At 34.5% G+C, this 20,547-nt stretch overlaps 3 protein-coding genes across 3 annotated transcripts in view; 2 read left to right on the top strand and 1 right to left on the bottom strand.

The window, feature by feature from the left end:
• Positions 1–942, bottom strand: part of atp8b4 (ATPase phospholipid transporting 8B4 (putative)) — a 47,882-nt gene extending 46,940 nt beyond the window's left edge. Inside the window, exon 1 of the mRNA XM_023349190.1 lies at positions 882–942. The gene's annotated coding sequence lies outside the window, so the exon portion shown is untranslated. The remainder of the gene's footprint in view (positions 1–881) is intronic.
• LOC102221535 (CTD small phosphatase-like protein 2-A) lies at positions 937–11,851 on the top strand. The gene is made up of 13 exons (XM_005795844.2): positions 937–1,117; positions 2,830–3,044; positions 4,232–4,361; positions 5,379–5,525; positions 5,604–5,831; positions 6,886–6,979; positions 8,490–8,601; positions 8,676–8,762; positions 8,843–8,905; positions 8,995–9,074; positions 10,241–10,367; positions 10,449–10,544; positions 11,376–11,851. Exons 2-13 carry the CDS (start codon positions 2,853–2,855, stop codon positions 11,439–11,441), a joined length of 1,422 nt encoding a protein of 473 aa, XP_005795901.1. The 5' UTR covers positions 937–1,117; positions 2,830–2,852; the 3' UTR covers positions 11,442–11,851.
• A 3,099-nt stretch (positions 11,852–14,950) lies between these two features.
• On the top strand, positions 14,951–18,644 carry LOC111605891 (cysteine-rich motor neuron 1 protein-like). Its single transcript, XM_023325539.1, has 4 exons — positions 14,951–15,316; positions 16,663–16,750; positions 16,837–17,026; positions 18,374–18,644. The coding sequence occupies exons 1-4, from the start codon at positions 14,989–14,991 to the stop codon at positions 18,437–18,439; spliced, it is 672 nt and encodes a 223-aa protein (XP_023181307.1). The 5' UTR covers positions 14,951–14,988; the 3' UTR covers positions 18,440–18,644.
• Positions 18,645–20,547: the final 1,903 nt, after the last annotated feature.

Raw genomic sequence — 20,547 nt, 5'->3', positions numbered from 1 at the left:
TGTTTTTGATTTAATTCATAGCATTATATGACACTTCTACGTTCATAAAATCAGAAAAAAAAATTGAATTCAGATTTTTCACAGAATTTACTTTTTTCACATCTCACAAACTTTCCCACATTTTATAACTTAATTTCCGCTGCGCAGACCTAATGTATTTGTGGTTTTATGCAAGTCCGCCCTATATTGCGCCATAATTGAAAACAAGAAAAAAAAACAAGGACATTTCTGAGTTTGATGAGTCAAAAATTTGCTAGAAGAAACAAGGAAATTTTGAGGTCCTCAGAAATTTTCTAGAAAAGCAAGTACATTTCTGAGTTTGAAAAGTCAGACATTTCCTGACTTTTTTGCTGGAATAAAGCAAGAAAAATGTGAGATTAATCTAATAAATTTTCTAATAATAATAAAAAGGAAATTTCTGAGTTTGAAAAGCCAAAACTTTGCTAGAATTGCTAGAAAAAACAAGGAATTTTTTTAGATTATTCTCAGAAATTTTCTAGAAAGAAAATGGACATTTCTAAGTTTCAAAAGTCAAACATTTTTTACTTGTAAATATTCTACGTTTTTTCTAGCAAATTTTAAATTTTTCAAACTTAATCTAAAGACTTTTTTTTTAAGTAAATTAACTTTCTTTTTTTTATCTACAAAGGTCCTAATAGACACATGTTTAAGAAAAAGAAAAAACAAAACATATTTCTTGTTGAAAATGCATGTGTAAGGAAAAGGAAAAACAAAAAATATGGATTTCTGCTTTTATTTTTAATTATGTCAGTTTTGGTCCTCCATATAATACTAATACACCGTAGTACTTTTGACAACAAAGAGCTGGAAAGTGTGGACATCTAAATGTGATTATTATGTGATAACGTGGCTTGCCATACCTGCCTCCTCGGTTCCTCTCTCTGCCTGTGTCGCATTCCCCTGCGCTCCGCCAGCGTTCTGTTTGTGATGAGGCGGGAAATGGCGTCCAAAGACACGGCTGTTCTGTGACTTAGCCACTGAGAGGCGGACGTAGCTGGCGGCAACAACCACGGCTCGACATCTAACGGTGGCCGCCACGGTTGCGGCCGAGACTGACAACGCTGTGGCGGGTTTTAACGAGCTTCCGAAAACAGCGGTAGGACACAGGCGCCGTGTAAACAACAAATATTTGCCACTGTGAAAGTCCAACTGCTGCTAGCTAGCGGCTAACGTTAGTCAGCGAAGGGGGCGTAGTCTAATGGCTGAACATAGTTATGGAGCGAACAAAACGAGTTGTTGGTTTGGGTTGTGATGCACATTAAATGATAGATCACGGATTCATATTTAAAATAATTTATAAGACTGATTATTGCTGTAGATAACGCGGGATGTAACATTACGGCACTGCTTGTTCTGCCTTTGGCGTTTTGTTAGCCTCGAAGCTAACCGTAGCTTGTTAGTCACTGAACCCACTGACAGCATTTGTTTTATCTGCATTAAAAGCGATGGTTGACGCCGATAAATGTCAGTTGTGTTCACATCCACGCAACATTGCACGATCGGTTATTAAAAACCAGCGTCAGCCTCCTGTTTCGTGTTACAGACTCCGGTTCGGGTGCTACACGGCAGCACTTGGCTAACGCTGTTTGTGTCCGATGTTACATAACGACAGACAGCGGTGCTGTTTGCTGTCAAGATACTGTTCAGCAACAAAGCGCGAAACTAAACCTAAAAACAGAAAAACTACCTGGACTTGAACAAAGCAGCTGGAGACTGTTTTATGTTAATCACGTAGCGATCAGTCAACCTTAACTTGTCTTTAATTAGCTACAGATTTAGCGTTTGATTGGCTGAGTCAAAATGTTGCCAATGACTTTATCTATTTGGGTTTTCTGAAACGTAAATTGATGCAGATTTATGTAAAGACATGACAAGTTGTTTTAAATTTCTCGATCCAATTTAAAATGTTATTACTTTTCACAACTGTATTCAATTAATTTCAGTTTATGCTGCTACCTAAAAGTAGATTTGTGTTTGTTCTGAGTTGATTTAGAAAAGGGAACTGAAAATTTACTAATAAAATCACCTAATGGCACATTTTTGTTCTTAGAAAATTGAAAACATAAAATACTACGTGCAGCTTTCATTTTTATTTCTTTCTCCTAATATAAAAATACTGACCACATTGAACAGTTTCTGTACATTGATTGTGTTTAATTTAACATCCAATGTACAATGACTTGCAAAGGAATTCATACCACTACATTTTTATTTTCCTTTGTCATGTTTAGTCTCATTAAAAGGATACATTAAGGTGTTTTTTAAATTTTATTTATCAATTTTTTGGTAGGAGGCAAATGGGAAACGGTTGTGCCCTTACCATTTTGCACATGAAGGTGGAAAATTATAAAAAAATAGCTCAAGTTCAGTCAAGCTGAGTAATCAGAACATTTGATTCAAACCTGTGGCCACTGATTTTTACCTGGTTTAGGGCTGCACTTTGACTAGACCTTTATCAAAACTGTATCTTTTTCCTTCCACTTCACTCTTATGGGTTGGACTTATAAAATACCAAATTCATTTATGTTTGTAGCTATAAAGTCATAAAATGTATAAAATGTTTGTCAGGGATTAACGTTGCCAAGTAGTGGTTTACCAACTTGTTGCATTGAGTATTAAGTTGTGAAACTATATTTTTCATTAATTGTAAACATAAAATGCTGGTTAAAAGGATAGAAAGTTGGGTAACTTTAGCTGCAGTAACTTTTCACCACATCTAAGATAAAGCAAAAACAATTAGGATGCTAAACTACTAGACGAATGTGACTGAAAACTGTATTTTTCTGCTGTCGTTTCTGCTCTTGTCAGGTTTTTCTATGTGACGTCGTAGCATGATGAGGCTGAGAGTGCGTAAAGCTCCTCAGCACCCCAGCAAAGGCCACAGAACGCTCCCATACCAGGCCAAACGAAAACACAGCGAAGTGGAGCCGTCGTCCCCGGTGAGCGGTCGAGGCAAAATGCAGAAAAATGAATCTGGGCTCCTCTCCACCATAAAGAAATTTATCCGTGGGAATGCTGTCAAGGTAAGAACAGATTTACTGCTCTTTAGTTTTATTTTTATTACAAAAAGATCCTCCATCTCTATGGGGGAAATATTGTTACTCCTGTCATAATTAATTTTACTGAACAATAAACTGTTCCAGAAGTTATTGCAATAAACGATAATATTGTTGTTTTGAGACCTTTTTTAAGTAATTCAGTGATAAAGAAACTTTAAATTCTAATGAACATTTAACGCTGGATCTAAACTAAATAAAAAACGACAAATAAAATGAATCATGAAGTCTATTTTATCCTTCAAATAAAGCGCTGGTTGAGACCAAAGCACCAATCTGAAGACTTTTTTTCATTCACTTTTTGTAGAATGAGAGAAAAGAGAAAAATGATAAATCATGAAAATGTAAATTGAGTTGGATTCAATTTATCATGCAAATAATTGATTTATTGCTTATTATGACAGGCCTAAAACTCATTCTCGTTGGTCAAATAATGTAAAGCGATTATGTATTAATAGTATTTTTCAAACATTTAAAGCAAACACTTCTTATTTCAAAGATCTAACTGGAAACAAAATGATTTTTGTATTATTCTGGTTGGAGGAAACAGAAAATAACTTGTGAAAAAAAAGCCTTTATTTTTTGTTTTAAATGCAGAAAGGCTTCCACTTGTTAATCTGACATTATTTTTTAATAAATACGTGTTTCTAATAATAGAAACAACCTGCTTTCCCCTGATAATTTTGGAAACTTATAGGGAAGTAATTTCCTGTTTATAGAAAAATGAAATCCTGGCAACAAAAAACTAATTTTGCTGCTGAAACAACATGAGTCCTGTTTTATGATAAATATTTAAACTCATGTTTATTAGAAAAAAATCCTTGTTATAAATACTTTAAATAGTAACACAACATCATTTGATGTATAAAATCACATCAACATGGAGGAACTGTGAATCTCAAGAGTTCGTAACTAATTTTAAATACATTGACTGCAGTTATAAAGTGGGAAAGGAGGTTTAGTTAATAAATTTCACATCAATCACATAATTCTAAAAAATTTCCAAGATCTTTAGTCTTGAATTGTTAATAGTTCTGATTGGTCAATTTTCTGGTTCCCCTGGTTTTATTTTTTCTATCAGCAAAAGTAGTTACAGACACCAAAGGGCGTAAATTTGGTGATTTTTATTTATTTGTTTGTGTTTTTGTTTTTAGGTGGAGCAGGAAATCCCAGCCAAGAGGAGTCGCATTGATTGTAATTCAGACAATGACCTCATTACTTCGACACCCCAAGGTCTGTCCAACAAATCCGCATCAAGAGTTTGCAGAAAAACTCAAAGTAAAGGTATAGCAGGAACTTCTTGGGTTTCATATTTTATGTATTTCCATTCTAAGGTTTAACATTTTTAAGTTTTCTTTTTAAAAAGGGACTTTAGTTTGTTACTAAAGATTTGGATTTATTGCTGCTTTCATTGCTGCTTTCCACTGGAAAAAAAATGAAGTTTCTGAATCCAATTCTGCAGACCTGAGTTAGCATGTTAAAATTAGACCTCTAAGTTATAGTTTAGAGTTTATTTTGAGTTGTTTGCACAAATAAAAAACGATTGTGGAGCATTTAACCTTTAGATGGAAAAGGAGCACATTTGATATTTTACTGTGTTGAAACCTTCAACATGCTTTGCTACAAATGATCAAGCTAAAGAAACATTATGTTGTATTTTAGGCAATAAAATGTCTTTCTTAGTTAAAAAAAATAATTGTTTATCTTTTAATGTATTTCTAATATTATGTCAAAAAGGCTTAAATGAAAAATTGACAGAATGTGGCAATTGTCTTATCAAATTAATTGTTAGAATCATTGATTATTCATTAGAATTACCAATTAATCGTTAGAATAATTATTATTGTCGGAATTATTGGTCGGTCGTTATACTCATAGATTGTTTAAATCATTGATTAATCGTTAGAATCATAACTTAGTCATTACACCCATTGATTGTTAGAATCATTGATTGATCGTCAGATTTATTGATTGGTCATTATACTCATAGATTGTTAGAATCATAGATTAATCGTTACACCCATTTGTCGTTAGAATAATTGGTCATTAGAATCATCGATTAATTGTCAGAACAATTGATTAATCATTGGAATAATCAGTCGATCAAGTCATCGGTTGATCGTTATACTCATTGATCATTAGAATCATTGCTTGATCGATAGAATCATCTATTAATCATTCTACCCATTTATCGATAAAATAATCGGTCGTTGGAATCCTCGATTAATTGTCAGAACAATCGATTAATTGTTGGAATAATCGATTAATTGTCAACTGTTTCTGTCTTATTGTGCATTTCAGACACAATGACCTGCAACAGTAAACCCATCAAACCAAACGGTAAACTGGAGGCGCCCATCGACTCGCCCAGCAGCCCGCCGCGTACAACCCTACTGGGGACCATCTTCTCTCCAGTTTTCAACTTCTTCTCACCAGCAACTAAAACTGGTAGGCAGGAATAACCAACCACTTGGGCCAGAGGATGCCAGGCTGTTTCTCATATTTCTCCGTTTGTGTCGCCTTCAGCCACTCCGGGCTCGGACTCGCCGGGCCAGGCGGTAGAGGCGGAGGAAATCATCAAACAGCTGGACATTGAGCCGGCGGAGGAAATGCCCAGCAGCACCGTGACGTCCAGGGAAGGAATCACTCCTTGTCACACGGTCCAAATGCTGCCGCAGAGGCTTCAGATCAACTCGGACACAACCATCGAAGAAGGAGAAATCGTCACTGAAACTGACATACCCCCGCTAACAGGTAACCGAGCTCAGAGCCGATCCAGACAAAACTAATCCAGAGAAAAACCTGAGAAACAACTCAGCGGTTGGTACCGGTTTAAACAGGAAATGGATTTATTGTCTTGAAACAGGGTTGGTTCGGCTGCTTGAAATCCTTCAAAATGCTTGAATTTCAATTAAAAATGTCCTTAAAGTTGCACAGTTTGTAATAAAGTTTGACCTAATGTCTGATTTAATTTCATAAAACTGCTATTTTCTGTCTAAAGTTAAGGCAGATTAAACTTTTCCTGTTTTAGGTTTGGTAAGGTTTTCACATAAAATCAAGAAAATTATAGACAGCCCTTTTTAGTGTCTTCAGTCAGAGGCTTCTTCAAATTCGCTGTATTACAGACTGCTACAGAAAATATTTCCTGTTAACAGCCATTATCATCTACAATAACTTGAATTAATATGAGTTACAACATTTAATTTCCTTCTGGGGATCAAAAAAGTATCTTTGAATTGGATTTTGTTGGAATCATAAATTATTCCCATTTGCTAAATAACTCAAAACTTACGGGAACTCTTAGATTTTTTGTATATTGTGTTTAAGCTTTTAATTTGAGCTTGAAGATCAATTATGTTATAATTTGTTTGGATTGTTTCAGTTTGTTGAATATTTATTGTTCCTAATGTGTCAATGACTTATTGATTAATGTAATTAAAATAAAGGCTGGCTTACATTTTATATGTTAAAAAACATTATTGAATTATTATTTTTTTTTTTTATAAATTAGTTTTGTTCTCAAACCAGTCAGGTGTGACATTTTGAAACATAAAATTTAGCAATTTTACATCACAAAACATTATTAATTAAATATCCTATAATAGTGAATTAAAACTATCTTTTTGAATTCATTTGTATTATTTTTGTCTCCAAAGTGTGGAGCTGGAAAAGTTTGCTGTTTTTATAACATGTTGATTTTTTATTGCTAAAACTCCTTCCGTCTTTTCTTGTTTTGTAAAGAAAACATAATTGAGTCGTATATCATCTTACTGTTTAGTTTTTCTTCTTTTGTTTTCATGTTTCCCAGCTCCTGGCTGTATGCCAGATGGCAGCTACCCGCACTCTTTACCTTCAGCACCTGCAGAAACCTCGTATGAGGAGGACTGGGAAGTGTTCGACCCGTAAGGCCATTGCTTTTTTTAATATAAGCTACTTATGAAAATATATTTTTAAAAAGTAGTAAAGACATTTAAAAACACTACTTAGCATTTGCTCCACTTTCTGATTTTTGTAGATATGTGGATGAGGTTTATAGTCAAACATAAAGTTGCCCTGATATGATTGTAATGGAAATTTTAAGCACTAGATGGCAGCAAAAAGCCGTGTATTTATATCCCAGCTGCTGGTTTACAATGTTTGTGGCTTGTTTTGGGTTGTAAAGGCCAGAAAAGTAGTTTTCATAAAGTTTGTTTAGTAATTAGATTTTTTTCCCCCTCATATTTACACTTAATAAAATAATTCTGAATCTCTGAAAAGAGATTCTGTTAACAGGACAGAACTGTCTTATGGCGTTCCACCACCTTAAGAACTACTCACCTTAAAATAAATTCTTGTTCATTTTCAGATTTCCTCTCACTTTCATTTGACTATTATTTACATACTTTTTTTGGACTGCAGTTTGTTAAAGATTGAGGTCCGCAAATATCTTTAAATGTGGTCAGAGTCGCCATCAGATTAATTCGTGATGAATCGATTATTTAAATTATTGCCGTTAACTGTCATCTTCTTGTTTGTGGTTTGTGCCAGTAGTAACATCTGGTTATCAGTGAACCAATTTTGATAAAACAGAACAACGTTCTCATCCTAGCATCACAACTTCTTTATAAAAAAATTAAATTGCCATGTTTCCCCAAAGCAAATTTATTTTCAAAATGTCAAATTGCTCAGTTATACGGTCTTTGGAAACGCAGCTAATAAGTGAAATTTATCATGAAAATGATGAATCAAAATTCTTAGTTTTTCATGATAAATGGCCACACCAACATTATCAGCAGTTTTCTGCACCAAAATTTGAATTTAGTTGTATTGAGCCCCACTTTAATAAGTTTGATTTACCATTTAAGTCGTAATAAAGTTTGTTCTGTTTATACTTTTACCAGAATTGGGTAATAACTAGTTACATTTACTCAATTACATTTAATTGAGTAACGTTCTTAGGAGTGTTTTTACTACACTGCACTTTTTACTTTCACTTGATAATTGCATTATGAAGTATCGCTACTCCTAGTTCAGTAAAGTTTCAGGATTTTCTACCCACTGAATGAAAAACAAACATGTTTTAACCAAAATTCACCAAATACACACCTGCAGTTTTTGTTAAAGTTTTATAAGTTTTCCACTTGGAAGAAACTGATTTGGAAAAATGTTATTTTGCCGGATTTATTTTCGTTTTTGTTACATGAATTATTGTCATTTGGTTCTTAAAATACCAAAATTTCCAATTATCTTTATATTTAATCCGTCTGATGTGATTTTTAATGATTAATCATTTGATCAGTTACTCAGTAGTTGATTGGACTTTTTACCAAATACTTTTTACTCTTGAGTAGTTTCTTGGATGGATTTTTTTTTACTTGAGTAAAGTTTGTGGGTGCTGACTTTTACCCAGGTCTCTTTTTGTTTTGTTTTTAGGTACTTCTTCATCAAGCATGTGCCTCCGCTGACAGAAGAGCAGTTAACACGTAAACCAGCGTTACCTTTAAAAACACGCAGCACACCTGAGTTCTCTCTCGTCTTGGATCTGGTAGGTAGTAAAAGGTTTGTTAAGTAATTAGCTAATTTTAGAAATAAATGTTTATTTTGTTGTTTTGCTGCCAGGATGAAACTTTAGTCCACTGCAGTTTGAATGAACTAGAAGATGCAGCTCTGACATTCCCTGTGCTCTTTCAAGACGTTATATACCAGGTAGCTTTGAAAATTAATCAAATCTCTGATTTTTATTGATGATTTAATTCACTTTTTGTTTGCTTTTTTTTATCCTGAAGGTCTACGTCCGATTGAGACCGTTTTTCCGGGAGTTTCTTGAGCGCATGTCTCAGTTGTACGAGGTGAGATTAATCTCCGCTGCTGAATAATCACACAGGTTTCGTTTGTAGAAATATGTGATGAAATGTTTGTGTGGCTGTTCAAATTTCAGATTATTCTCTTCACTGCTTCAAAAAAGGTCTATGCAGATAAGCTGCTCAACATCCTGGATCCGAAAAAACAGTTAGTAAGGTAAGAATTTCACTTTAAGTTTCATCACGGTGCTTCAAAAACGTAAATGTTTTTAAGTTAAAAGTTAAAAAACTTAAAAGTTAGGTCTTTACTCTTTTGTCTTATATTTTTATTTTAGTTTTCAGATAGTGACATCGACATTTCTCATAATGTAGACACAGATGTGTTGGTACAACTTAAGTAAATCAAAGAAAAATAAATGTTCTCACCAACATGAACATTTCATGGAGTCTGTTCTTTCTTTCTCTATCTAGGTTTTGTTTCTGAGAGCAAAAATGAAACAAATAAAAAACTTAGGTTGGAAAGTGGAACTATAATATATGCGACTATAGATCAGCAATGCAATAGATTGAATCAATAAATCTATTGCAATAAAGTACAAACTAAAGTCAGGTGGCATTTTTCCTTAATGTTTTATTCGTTTCACACAAATATTCTAATTATTTCCTGCATATATTGTTTGATATATTGTGTCCATTTATTCCAATGTTTGAAAAATGTTTTTTAAATTGAGTGGCACTTTTCCATTTTGTAAATAATTAGGTGTTTTCAAGGTTTAGAAAAATGTTTAATGTCCAAAACACATCAAAACAGTTTTTCTAATACAGTTAAATCTATCATTTAATTAAAAGCCTCAATTTGGAAAAATTATATTTATAAAACCAGATATTTAAATATAATAAAAACACCTGAATTTTTTTTTCTCATCTTCTAAAGTCAAATCAGACTAAACTTTTCTTGTTTTTGGTCTGTTAGAATCATGAAAATTTTATTTTCTAAATTCCAGAAAACTTGAAGGGAAATTTTTTTGAAGAATTTTTAGGCTAATATTAGAGTTTGTTCATGTTTCCTACAGTACGTTTTCAAATTTTTCCACATAAAAATAATATGAATAAACTACAAATGAGTGTATTTTTTTGTAAAAGAGAAAACATAAAATTTTGTTATGTTTTAGTTTATGTTGCTGTTGGATGCAGAATAATAGCAATGAAATAGTTTATTTGTATAACTTTTATCTGTAAAACATGTACAAACTCTAATATTAGTCATTATATTTGTATTTGAAACATTTTCATTTTTATTTACTGATTATTTGACCATGTTATTTCTGCAATCGAGCTACTGGATGTGCCATTTAATTTCCATTTTCTGTCTTTTTTCCTCAGACATCGACTGTTTCGAGAACACTGCGTCTGTGTTCAAGGAAATTACATTAAAGACCTGAACATTCTCGGACGGGATCTCGCAAAGACGGTAATAATCGACAACTCACCTCAAGCCTTTGCTTATCAGGTAAAAATGTGACACCAGAAGGTTTTTTATTTCTTTCCTGTCGTGTGACTTTGAGTTAAACATGGATTCTGTTTTTTGCAGCTTTCTAATGGAATCCCAATCGAGAGCTGGTTTGTGGATAGAAATGACAACGAGCTTCTGAAGCTCGTTCCTTTCCTTGAGAAACTGGTGGAGCTGGTATGTGTTTTAGATTACAATACATCTGAATCTGTGCGACTTATAGAGTTAGAGACAAATAGTTAGAAGTGTTGATCTTTAAGCACCGGGGTCCAAAATTCTCTTTCTGAAATAGGGGAATTTATTGGACAGACTAAGAGCTACATAAACTCAGTTTGTTCTGATAGCTCTGTCAAAGCTTTGTCCTCATCAAAAACACTTTTTTTCTCATAATTATCATAACTCATGAAGTTTTTATGATAAAAACTTCCATAAAAAGTTTTTTTTATGGAAGTCAAAAGTGTCAAAGGTGGGTCTACTTTAACCCCCGTAGTTCATTGCATGAGAATAAATCAGTCCTAATATTACCAGAATTAAGTAGTAATTTTATGCAAGCTCAAGTGCAAAAAAATGAAAAATTACAATGACTGTTGAGCATCTTGTGAAGTTATATGTTGGTATAAGATAATACTATCAGGACAAACTCACAAAAGTTACCTTTTCTCGTTAAAGTAACTTTTTTCTTGTAATTTAAGATGTTTCTTCTGGAAAAAGTGTCTTTATTCTTCTAATAATAGAACTGTATTCTTGTAATTAGACAAATTCTGGAACAGATTGTTGGCAATTTATTTTTTTAGAATAGAAACATGCTTTTATCAGCTGTCAAAGGTGGGTCTACTTTAACCCCCCCAAAGATCGTTGTTCAAAATGACTTATTTCAGGCTTCAGTAACTCGTGTTTTTTTTGTACCTTTTGTCTGAATTTTTAAATAGTTTCATTTTAAAACTTGCCTTAAGTTTCTTATAGATGCTGTCAGACTTATTTTTTAAATTGTTTGCTTCTGCATGACAGAACGAAGACGTCCGGCCGCACATCAGAGAACGATTTCGTTTGCACGACCTCCTCCCTCCAGACTGAGGAACCTTCATCGACGCGTCACTTCAGTATTGTTTGTGGGAAATACTCAACAGAAGGATATAATCAGTGGTTTTCTCTTTACATTACCGTTGCTTTTTAAAAACAAAACATTTAAAACGAAGAATAAAAAAAAAATCAAAAGCTCTGTTTGGTTCAAAGAGTCCAAGCTGTTCATATAAAGTTGAACAAACCACCTTCTGGAGGGCAGTTTGCCTCCAACTAAACCATTTTGGATTGACAAAAGTGAATGTTGCGTGATGTTGGTTCATACGGACCCTAAACGGCCGGTCAAACCTGTATATTATTCATTATTGTTACCTGTAAATATATGTACATAACTGTTTTATTTTTGTTCTTTGAGGTTTTTAAGTCATTTTATTTTCACTCTGGATTTTAGTATGTACTTTTTTTTTTTTGATCGGTTGCTTTTATAAAAACCCACAAAATGTCATGTTTTCTTTGAAATTGTTAAGCAGCAGCTGCTTCTTTTTTCCTGTCGTATGCCTGCAATATTCCTGTAATGCTTTACTCCATTACATGCAGTCGTCTGTAAGAAGGTGCAGTTTTAAAAAAAATATATATATCTTTGGCAGAAAAATATTTTAAAGTTAAGACGTATAAGCTAGAATAAGGTCTCAAATGAATACAAAGCCATAGTGGCCAAACAATAATTTTAAAGATTTGTATCTGAGAATCCATTTCTGATTTCGACACTTTGATCGTCCTCTTCGATGAGGGGTGAGGTTCAGGCATCTTGCACTTTGACATCCAGCCCTTTGTAAGTTCATATATTAAAAATCTTGTCACTTTTCTACACAGGTGTGCGTCACCTAAATTTGTTATTTGGGGTAAAGAAAAAAGAAAATTGTAGCACCAGCAAATTGCCAACATATTTGCTTTCAAATCTTGTTTTCCAAAACATCTTGTATGTCAGATCTCTGATGTAAGAGTCACGAGTTTTATTGACTATTGAATGATCACTCCTGGTGTATTCAGTGTTACTTAATGGTTTTCTTGAAAATAAATACATTTTTATACGACTCAAAGCCTAACTGATCATTTATGGAATGTAACTATACAGTAACATATTTAACAGTAAAAAAAATTTAAGTAACTATGACTGCATGTCCCAGCATTCATAGCGTCACAAATATTTTTGAACAATGAAAAAACTGTTCAGTTCAATTAATCTTTTAACATTATGGTGTTATTTTATGTTATTCTCAGCATAAACAGTTTAGAGAATAGATTTATAGGAAGAGCTTTAAGAAAATGTTCTTGCTTCATAAGTTTAAATATCTAGTTTAGATATTTCTTATCTACTAATTGGTTTTCGGAACATTTCCTGAAGAATACGACTAAATAAGTGAGGCTGTTTGATAATAAAAATATTTTTAAAACATAAAAGAAGCAAAGTGATGTAGTAGATAACTGATTGGTTACTGACAGAAAGTACAAAAACAATACAGAGAAAGTTTTTTTCAATGAGAATCTGATAAGGAAATGGATAAACTTCCAGCCGCGGATCGTCGTCCATTGTTGCGTTGCCAGTTTTTATTCGCCACATTACGAGACGTGTTGATCAGATAACCTGTTGTTTTCTTGATCCTTTTGTTCTTTTGAGAAATGGGTCAATACCTGATCGTAAGTGTGCTGTGGATTGCCCACGTCGGAGGTCATGTGATACAAAGGGGGCCAGTCTTTACACCTTCACTACACTTATCTTTGTTCTGAAGTACGAATTGTTTCTAAACAAAAACCTCGCTGTTGATAGTGTGAAGATAAGATGAGGGGATGATTAAACCCCTCATCTATTGGCTGCCAGAGGAGGTTGTGGCTTATAAATCACCACACAGGGGCGTGACTAGGCTTTTCTTCTACAGGGGGCCAAGCAGCAAGAACTGCAGAAGGTTGGCACAATAAAAATAATATTTTATCTAAAAGTACTGCAATATTAGATCACAATAAAAAATATGCAGCTCTGGAAAAAAAAAGCTAAGAGCCCACTGTACTGTTCCAACAAATACTGATTTCTGAACTCTTCCTCAGTTAAAACATTACTATTGCTGTTTCTAAATTAACATGAACTTGTTTTCTTTGCATTACATGAGCTCTGAAAACACTGCATCTTTTTTGTTAATTTGACCATTTCTTATTTTCTGCAAATAAATACTACATTTTTGCTTGGCATTTCGGAGACATGTTGTCAGTAGTTCATAGAATAAAACAACAATGTTCATTTACATAAACCTATAAACAGTAAAATCAGAGAATTGATCATTTTAAGTGGTCTCTTAATTTTTTCCAGAGTTGTATACTCAAAAAATAATGTTACTTAACCAATTAACTGGCAGCGAAAAAGGCAGAGTATTCAAACAAACTAGATTTGTCCCATGGATGGGATACTGCCAGTTAAGGGGATAAACTCGCATTAACACAGAAATTATAACTTCTTATTTCCTGTTCAACACTTTAAAAGCCACTGCAGATGAGCTAGAATGGTTAAAAACTAGTTGAAGTTTCAAATGTTACCCAATCGCTAATGTTTGACCGTAACGTGTGTAATGCCAGATCTGTAAAACATCATCCTCCACTGCAAACAGACCGAAGCCACGATCCAAACAAGATGGCTGTTGATGTTAAATGAATATTTAGAAACGTGGTCAACAGACTGAATGGCTTCGTTCACTTCCTCCACCGCCATTGCTAAGACGGCAGGCAGACTACAGTCAATATCATCACAAATTCTTCTGTTCACTGATTGGCCAGGTAGAAATCCTGCTGGAGGAATCCAAGTAGATGGGAGAAAGCCCAGACTGTCTATGAAGTGAGATTTTAATCGAGTGGAACTGCAGAGCAAGACAGCAAATGAGATTTCTACAAGTTTCTGTGGTAACAATTTATTTGAAGGGTGCATCAGACTGACATGACAGTGTCATGACATGACATAACACCCAAACATAAATATGAAGAAGTCTTCATGAATGTTTATGACTGCTGTCATGAAGTGTCATTCAGTAAAAACCAACATTTTAAAAGCAAAGTTCCATTAAAACCTGCTTTGAAAGTCCATTAAAAGTGTCAACTTTACATTATTTGATAAATAATAACACTTTTGAAGCAAAGTTGCATTAAAACTTGCATTAAAAGTCCATTAAAAGTGTCAACTTTACATTATTTGATAAATAATAACACTTTTGAAGCAAAGTTGCACTAAAACTTGCATTAAAAGTCCATTAAAAGTGTCAACTTTGCATAAAAAGTCTCATTATTTACTGAATGACACTTCATGACAAAAGTTATGAACATTCATGAAGACTCTTTCCTTTTCATGAAAGGTGTTGTGTCAGGTTAATGACGGTGTCATGAACCCCTCTTCAAATGAAGCGTCACCAATTTCTGCTCCTGGAACTGGCCAATCAGTGTTTGTGTTGTAGAAACGCCCACTTTACGTCTACCTGTCGCCTCGCCTTGCTGCTGTGATCGTCATTATTATAAAAGCACAAACTTTTCCTCCACTCATGATCACACCAATACGACCCCAAGCATGTGGGCGCTCCTCCTTCTGTGTGTCCCGTTAGGGGTGTTGGGGTCAGAGGTCGCCCAGCCCGCGGACGCCCAGCAGCTCCAGACCCTGAACTGCCCGCCCTGCGAGCGGATCCACTGCTCCTCCAGGCGGGCGCTGAGGCTCCAGTGCAAAGGCGGCGTGACGACGGGCGTCTGCGGCTGCTGCCCCGTGTGCGCCCGGACGGAGGCGGAGAGCTGCGGCGGGAACTGGGACTACCTGGGGAAGTGTGATGAGGGACTGGTGTGTGTTTCTCAGGACGCTGCGGCTGATAAACCAAATGCAGAAACTAAAGGGGTCTGTAAGGCAGGTGAGCTCAACATGGAAACTCTTTGATATTTGATCAAAACATTAAAAGAACAGGTTCAACTGTATTGATTTAGTATTATTCTAGTTCACAATAAATCATTTAATCGCATAATAAACTAAAACAAGCTCAAAACTTTCAACTTGCATCATTTATCGTTTCTACCAAAATCTGGATGACAAAAGTCTCTGAGCTGGAGATTTGGTCTCAACTGGGTCGTTTTTTCAGGGACAATTTTGCTTATAGAGACTTTATAAATATTTTTATTTCTTGTGTCTGCTGTTTTGCTTATTTATTTTGGATATTTAACATATTTTCCAGCGTCAGTGTTAAATGGTTTTGAATTTAAAGTTTATTGATCTCTGAGAATGTGTTCTTGCATTCCATTATTACCCTTAGTTTACTTGAAAATTGTCTCAAAACAACAATATTATATTATTGTTTATCGCAATAGCTTCTGGGACAATTTATCATCCAGCAAAATGTCTTATTATATATGTATACATATATACATATGTATTTTTTGTTACATTTTTTTTGCATGCATTTGAGCAGAGCTGGGCGGATAGTGCCCATATCCAAATATGACACTATCTAAATATTTGGATATTTTCAAATCCAAAATATGAATAATATCGATATCAAGTCAGTATCAGATCAATACTAGTGTGATAGATCAATACTTTAGTCTCAGATTCTTTCTTGAAATTTTGTTTTATTTTTGCATTATATCTCCTCAACTTTACCTGAAAAAAAATTGTTGCAATGATAATTTTTGCACTTTATTTACAGAATATTTACACAAATATATTAATATGTGATTATCATATTTAGTAGAAACTTTGTCTAAATTCTGCGCTGTTTGATAAAAATAATAATTGAAAGGAAAAACCACCAAAACACATAAATATCAGAAGTTTGATAATAATAAATATCGGTATTGATACAGATATCAGATCAATACCAAAATACGCACACTTCTACTTCTGCTGCCCCCCAATTAAAACACAACGAGTTTATCTTAGATGTAAATGGATAAAAACAATAGAAACAGAAATATGGTGCCATTCTGCTGCACATTCTGTTGAATTTGATCTCTGTTAGGGTTTGCAATGGGAACAGAGCCAATATGGTAAACCGCGTTTAAGAGCTGCGAAGACTGATAGCGTGGCCAACAGTTCCTTTGATCCAAAAGGTTTCCACTCACATAATTGTCCCTCTTATCTGTCCATGATGAAAAGAAGTGTCACCGCCACTGATACGGCCTGATATCAGGCATCCTGCGAGAGGCGCTGCTCATGTTTGGCTGTAGAGAACCCAACAGATTATTAATATTCTATTTTTTTCAGTGATTGAAACCCTCAACCCAGAGAGCTGCAGCCCAGATTGCACCAAGGAGTTCTGTCAGGCCAATCCTTCTGCAATCTGCTCCGCCAGGTGACAACACAAAAAATCCACTTTAACTCCTTATTTATCATGAGGTTTCTTGTTTAAAACTGTTTTCCTGATTCCTGTTTCTGCAGGTTTGCATCTCTGGAGAAGAAGGAATGCCAGGGCTCCTGCCAGCACACTACCTGCTCAAGCTGCGTCGTGCTGAAGCGTCCGTCGTGCCCCCAGAGCTGCGCCGCGTCCGATCCCGCCTGCCTGCACCGCTTCGGCAGGTGTGTGCACAATCACCTGAGAGCTCATCCCGCCTGCAGCAGTGACGTACAGGTGAGTAAACACCAGAACAGCAGCAGCAACCAGGGGTGCACTGATAAATCAGCTAACCGATAAATCAGCAACGATTTCCTGAAGTTTGGGAAATCGGTGATCAGCCAATACTTAAATGTGAAGCCGATCTTATCTACACTGCAAAAACCTTATCAAGTAATTTTGGTCTAGTTTCTAGAGCAAATATCTTAGTACAATTGAAATAAGAGAAAAACTGAATTAGAATAACTTTTCAGTAAGATATAGAGGCTTGTTTAAAGTAAATAATTTTGACCTTATTTCCTTATTATTGTTGAAAATATACTAGTTTCACTGGCACATAAATTAACTCATAACATGGGACATTGTTATAACTATTTTATAACGATGTCTTGTTATAAGTGAAACAATCTGCCAATGGAACAAGTATATTTTTTATCAATAATAAGGAAATATTTACTCTAAACAAGCCTCTACATTTTACTGAAAAGTTATTCTAAGTCAGTTTTTCTCTTATTTCAATTGTACTAAGATATTTGCTCTAGAAACTAGACCAAAATTACTTGATAAGGTTTTGTGTTTTTGCAGTGTACATAAGATCTACACTTCAGTTAACCATAGTCACCCAACTGTTATCAGCTGAGCAACTTTCTTGCGATACTTAGCAACATTTAGCACATTTAGTCTGTGAAGTCAGGCTTTTTAAAAATCGGTAACTGGCCTGTCACACGATAAAAAATTGTGCTTAACGATAAATTGTCTCAGATGTTATTGCGATAAATGATAATGCTGTTGTTTTGAGACCAGAAGTTTTGTTTTCATGTTTAATTATTATGATACATCTATTTATTTTTTGTTTCTGCTCATTTTTTCTCTGTCATTTTACTCTTTCGAAATAAAGATTTAATTTAATTCTCAAGTAATATAGTTGTAATGGTGAAATAATGCAAGAACACATTCTAAAAGATCAATAAATGTTAAATTCTAATAAACATTTAACACTGTTACTTGAAAACATTTTAAAAATCCAAAATAAATAAATAAAAAAGCAGAAAAAAACAAATATAATTGACACTGAAGTCTCTGTAAACAAAACTGACCTTCAAAATAAAGGGCTAGTTGAGACCAAAGCTCCAGACTTTTGTCTTCTAGTTTTTGGTAGAAAAGCAATAAATTATGCAAATAGAAATTATTCCGCTTGTTTTAATTTATCATGTGACTAACTGATTAATTGCTAATTGTGACAGGCCTAACTGGTCAACAGTGATCTGCCAGAAAACTGCAATCGGTGCACCCCTAACAACAACATAAGCCTGCATTTAATTATTGTTTTATTAAAACATGCCTGTTGTGCTTTATTGTCTTTAGAACAAAACCGAGGGGAATTTAGTGTGTTTGGTGCCGGACTGTTTACACCTGAACCCAAGTCTGTAAACCCACAAAACACGAGGATTTGATGGAAACCACAGGATTATTTAGCAAAATGGGAAAAAATGGCAGCTATTTTCCTAATGTCGGTAGCTTGAAAATACTTCATGCAATCTTATTTTATGATGTAACCTGTAAATATGTAATCTGGCAGTTTGTAAAATAAACTTTGTGTAAATTTCTTCTAATTAAACATCCAAGAGATACTGAATTGTCTGGTTTAATCCTGGATTTACAGTATTCATAGTTTGACTTCCTGTTTACCTTTTGTGTTACATGTTGAAAATGTACTGTGCAGTCCAACAAACTTCACTGACTTTAAGAGAGGTTTGTGGAATCAACTAGCGCACTCACTCTGTAGTTACCTAGCAACTCCCTCATTCTTTGGTTACCTAGCAACAACCTGTTGAGAAACTTGCCCAGCTGTGCCTCATAACTGCTTAAAAACAAACGGCTGGGTGTGAAAACTGTGGACAAAATAAGAAAGTTTGTCACCAGTATAGCAGTATTTCAGATATTTTAAACAAAAAAACCTAATCAATAATCACACGGTTATAACAATGACAGGGTTTTCTAAGGATTTTACAGTCAGATAATGGAACAATGACAAAATAGAAATACAACACTACATTACTGGATACTCTATCCACTATAAGTATCTTCACTGAAAGGTAAATGAGCATGTTTCAACCAAATATTCACCAGACACAGACACACACCTGCAGTTTGTTTTTAACTTCATAAGTCTTATTTTGAAGAAAACTGATTTGGATAAATGATTATTTTTGCCTGATTTTGTTAGTTTTTAATTGTCTTATTGATATGAGTCGTTTTCATTTTGTTTTTTAAAATACAAAATTTTCCACATAGCTTTATATTTTGGCCCGTCTGATGATGTAATTTTCAAACATTATATCAGTTATTCAATACTTGAGTGGCCTTTTTACCAAATACTTTTTTTATTCTTATTTGAGTAATTTCTTGGATGGCTACATTTTACTTTTACTTGAGTAAAAATATGTTAAAGTACTCTTACTTGGGTACATTTTTTGATTACTCTACTGCTGCTTATCATAACCTGATATACTGTGTCGCAAACAAGCAGAAGAGGGACAACTCCACCATCGCTTCTGCTTCCTTTGATTCCAAAGACAAGTGAATCTTGAATAAATGGAGAATTAAAACTTAAAGAGTCAAACTATGACGATGTTAAGCAGGTTTAGAAACAAACTAAAGTAAATCGATTGATCAAGCGTTTCCCATTTTGTTGGGTCAGTTACATTTCAGATCAAAAGCAAGTCCCCTCTACCATGGCTGCCCCCCTCACAGGTTGTAGTTATTGAATAACAGATGGTTTATGAGGCAGCAATAATGAGGAAAGGGACTAACGTGTGGACCAACAATGGGTATTTGTTCTCTGGCCTTCAAAAGTGAGCAGCTTCTGCAGGAGAGAGGAAGTTTATCTGAAGGATTTCGCAAGAAGGAATAAGCTTTAAAGTCAACAAAGGCCTGCATTTGCTTTCATCTTCATTTAACTGGGCACACACTTGCATCTGTTGATTTCATATGATCATCCAGTGTTTACTAGGGATTTTTAAAAAAGAGATAAATAAGTCAACAAAACAGGTTGTTTTTTTATCTTATTATTGTTTGCAGAAACCAGCATTATTTTTTTTTTAGTAAATAAATTTTTATTTCATACAGCCTCAGCTTCTGTTAATGCGTATGATTTTATCAGCTATTAGGGCGAAGAGACCTGCCACCAAAGCGGGCCGCCTCCGATATCAATCCCACTTATCAGTCTCACTTTTTTTACTGACACCAAACCGCTGATAGCTGTGTGCCAGCTGTAATAAATGAGTGACCCATGTTAGCATCTGAACGCAACACAAAATCAGACAATACCGACTCAAACTTAAGACTTTTTTAAGACCTTCATAAATCATGAATGAAATGTAAGACTTTTATCGTAACAAATGTACAATATATATACATATATTTTAAATTTACACTTACCCATGAGAGATGCAAAAGAATCCAGCTAGCTAGCAAGGACATATTAGCGGGTGTCGCAACCGCCTTCGATCGCAACGAAGATGTGCGCGTGCGCGTGA

Source organism: Xiphophorus maculatus, chromosome 2 (assembly GCF_002775205.1).
Source record: "Xiphophorus maculatus strain JP 163 A chromosome 2, X_maculatus-5.0-male, whole genome shotgun sequence".
Lineage (NCBI taxonomy): Eukaryota > Metazoa > Chordata > Actinopteri > Cyprinodontiformes > Poeciliidae > Xiphophorus > Xiphophorus maculatus.
This window is presented reverse-complemented; position numbering and strand designations above follow the sequence as displayed.

What these genes read in the sequence shown, in the direction of transcription:
- LOC102221535 (XM_005795844.2), top strand. Translation starts at nt 2,853, where the DNA reads ATGATGAGGCTGAGAGTGCGTAAAGCTCCTCAGCACCCCAGCAAAGGC. An exon ending in CAGAAAAACTCAAAGTAAAG is followed by an intron (nt 4,362 to 5,378) that starts GTATAGCAGGAA and finishes TGTGCATTTCAG; the next exon opens with ACACAATGACCTGCAACAGT. An exon ending in CTCAAGCCTTTGCTTATCAG is followed by an intron (nt 10,368 to 10,448) that starts GTAAAAATGTGA and finishes TGTTTTTTGCAG; the next exon opens with CTTTCTAATGGAATCCCAAT.
- LOC111605891 (XM_023325539.1), top strand. Translation starts at nt 14,989, where the DNA reads ATGTGGGCGCTCCTCCTTCTGTGTGTCCCGTTAGGGGTGTTGGGGTCA. An exon ending in TCTGCAATCTGCTCCGCCAG is followed by an intron (nt 16,751 to 16,836) that starts GTGACAACACAA and finishes CTGTTTCTGCAG; the next exon opens with GTTTGCATCTCTGGAGAAGA. An exon ending in CCTGCAGCAGTGACGTACAG is followed by an intron (nt 17,027 to 18,373) that starts GTGAGTAAACAC and finishes TATTGTCTTTAG; the next exon opens with AACAAAACCGAGGGGAATTT.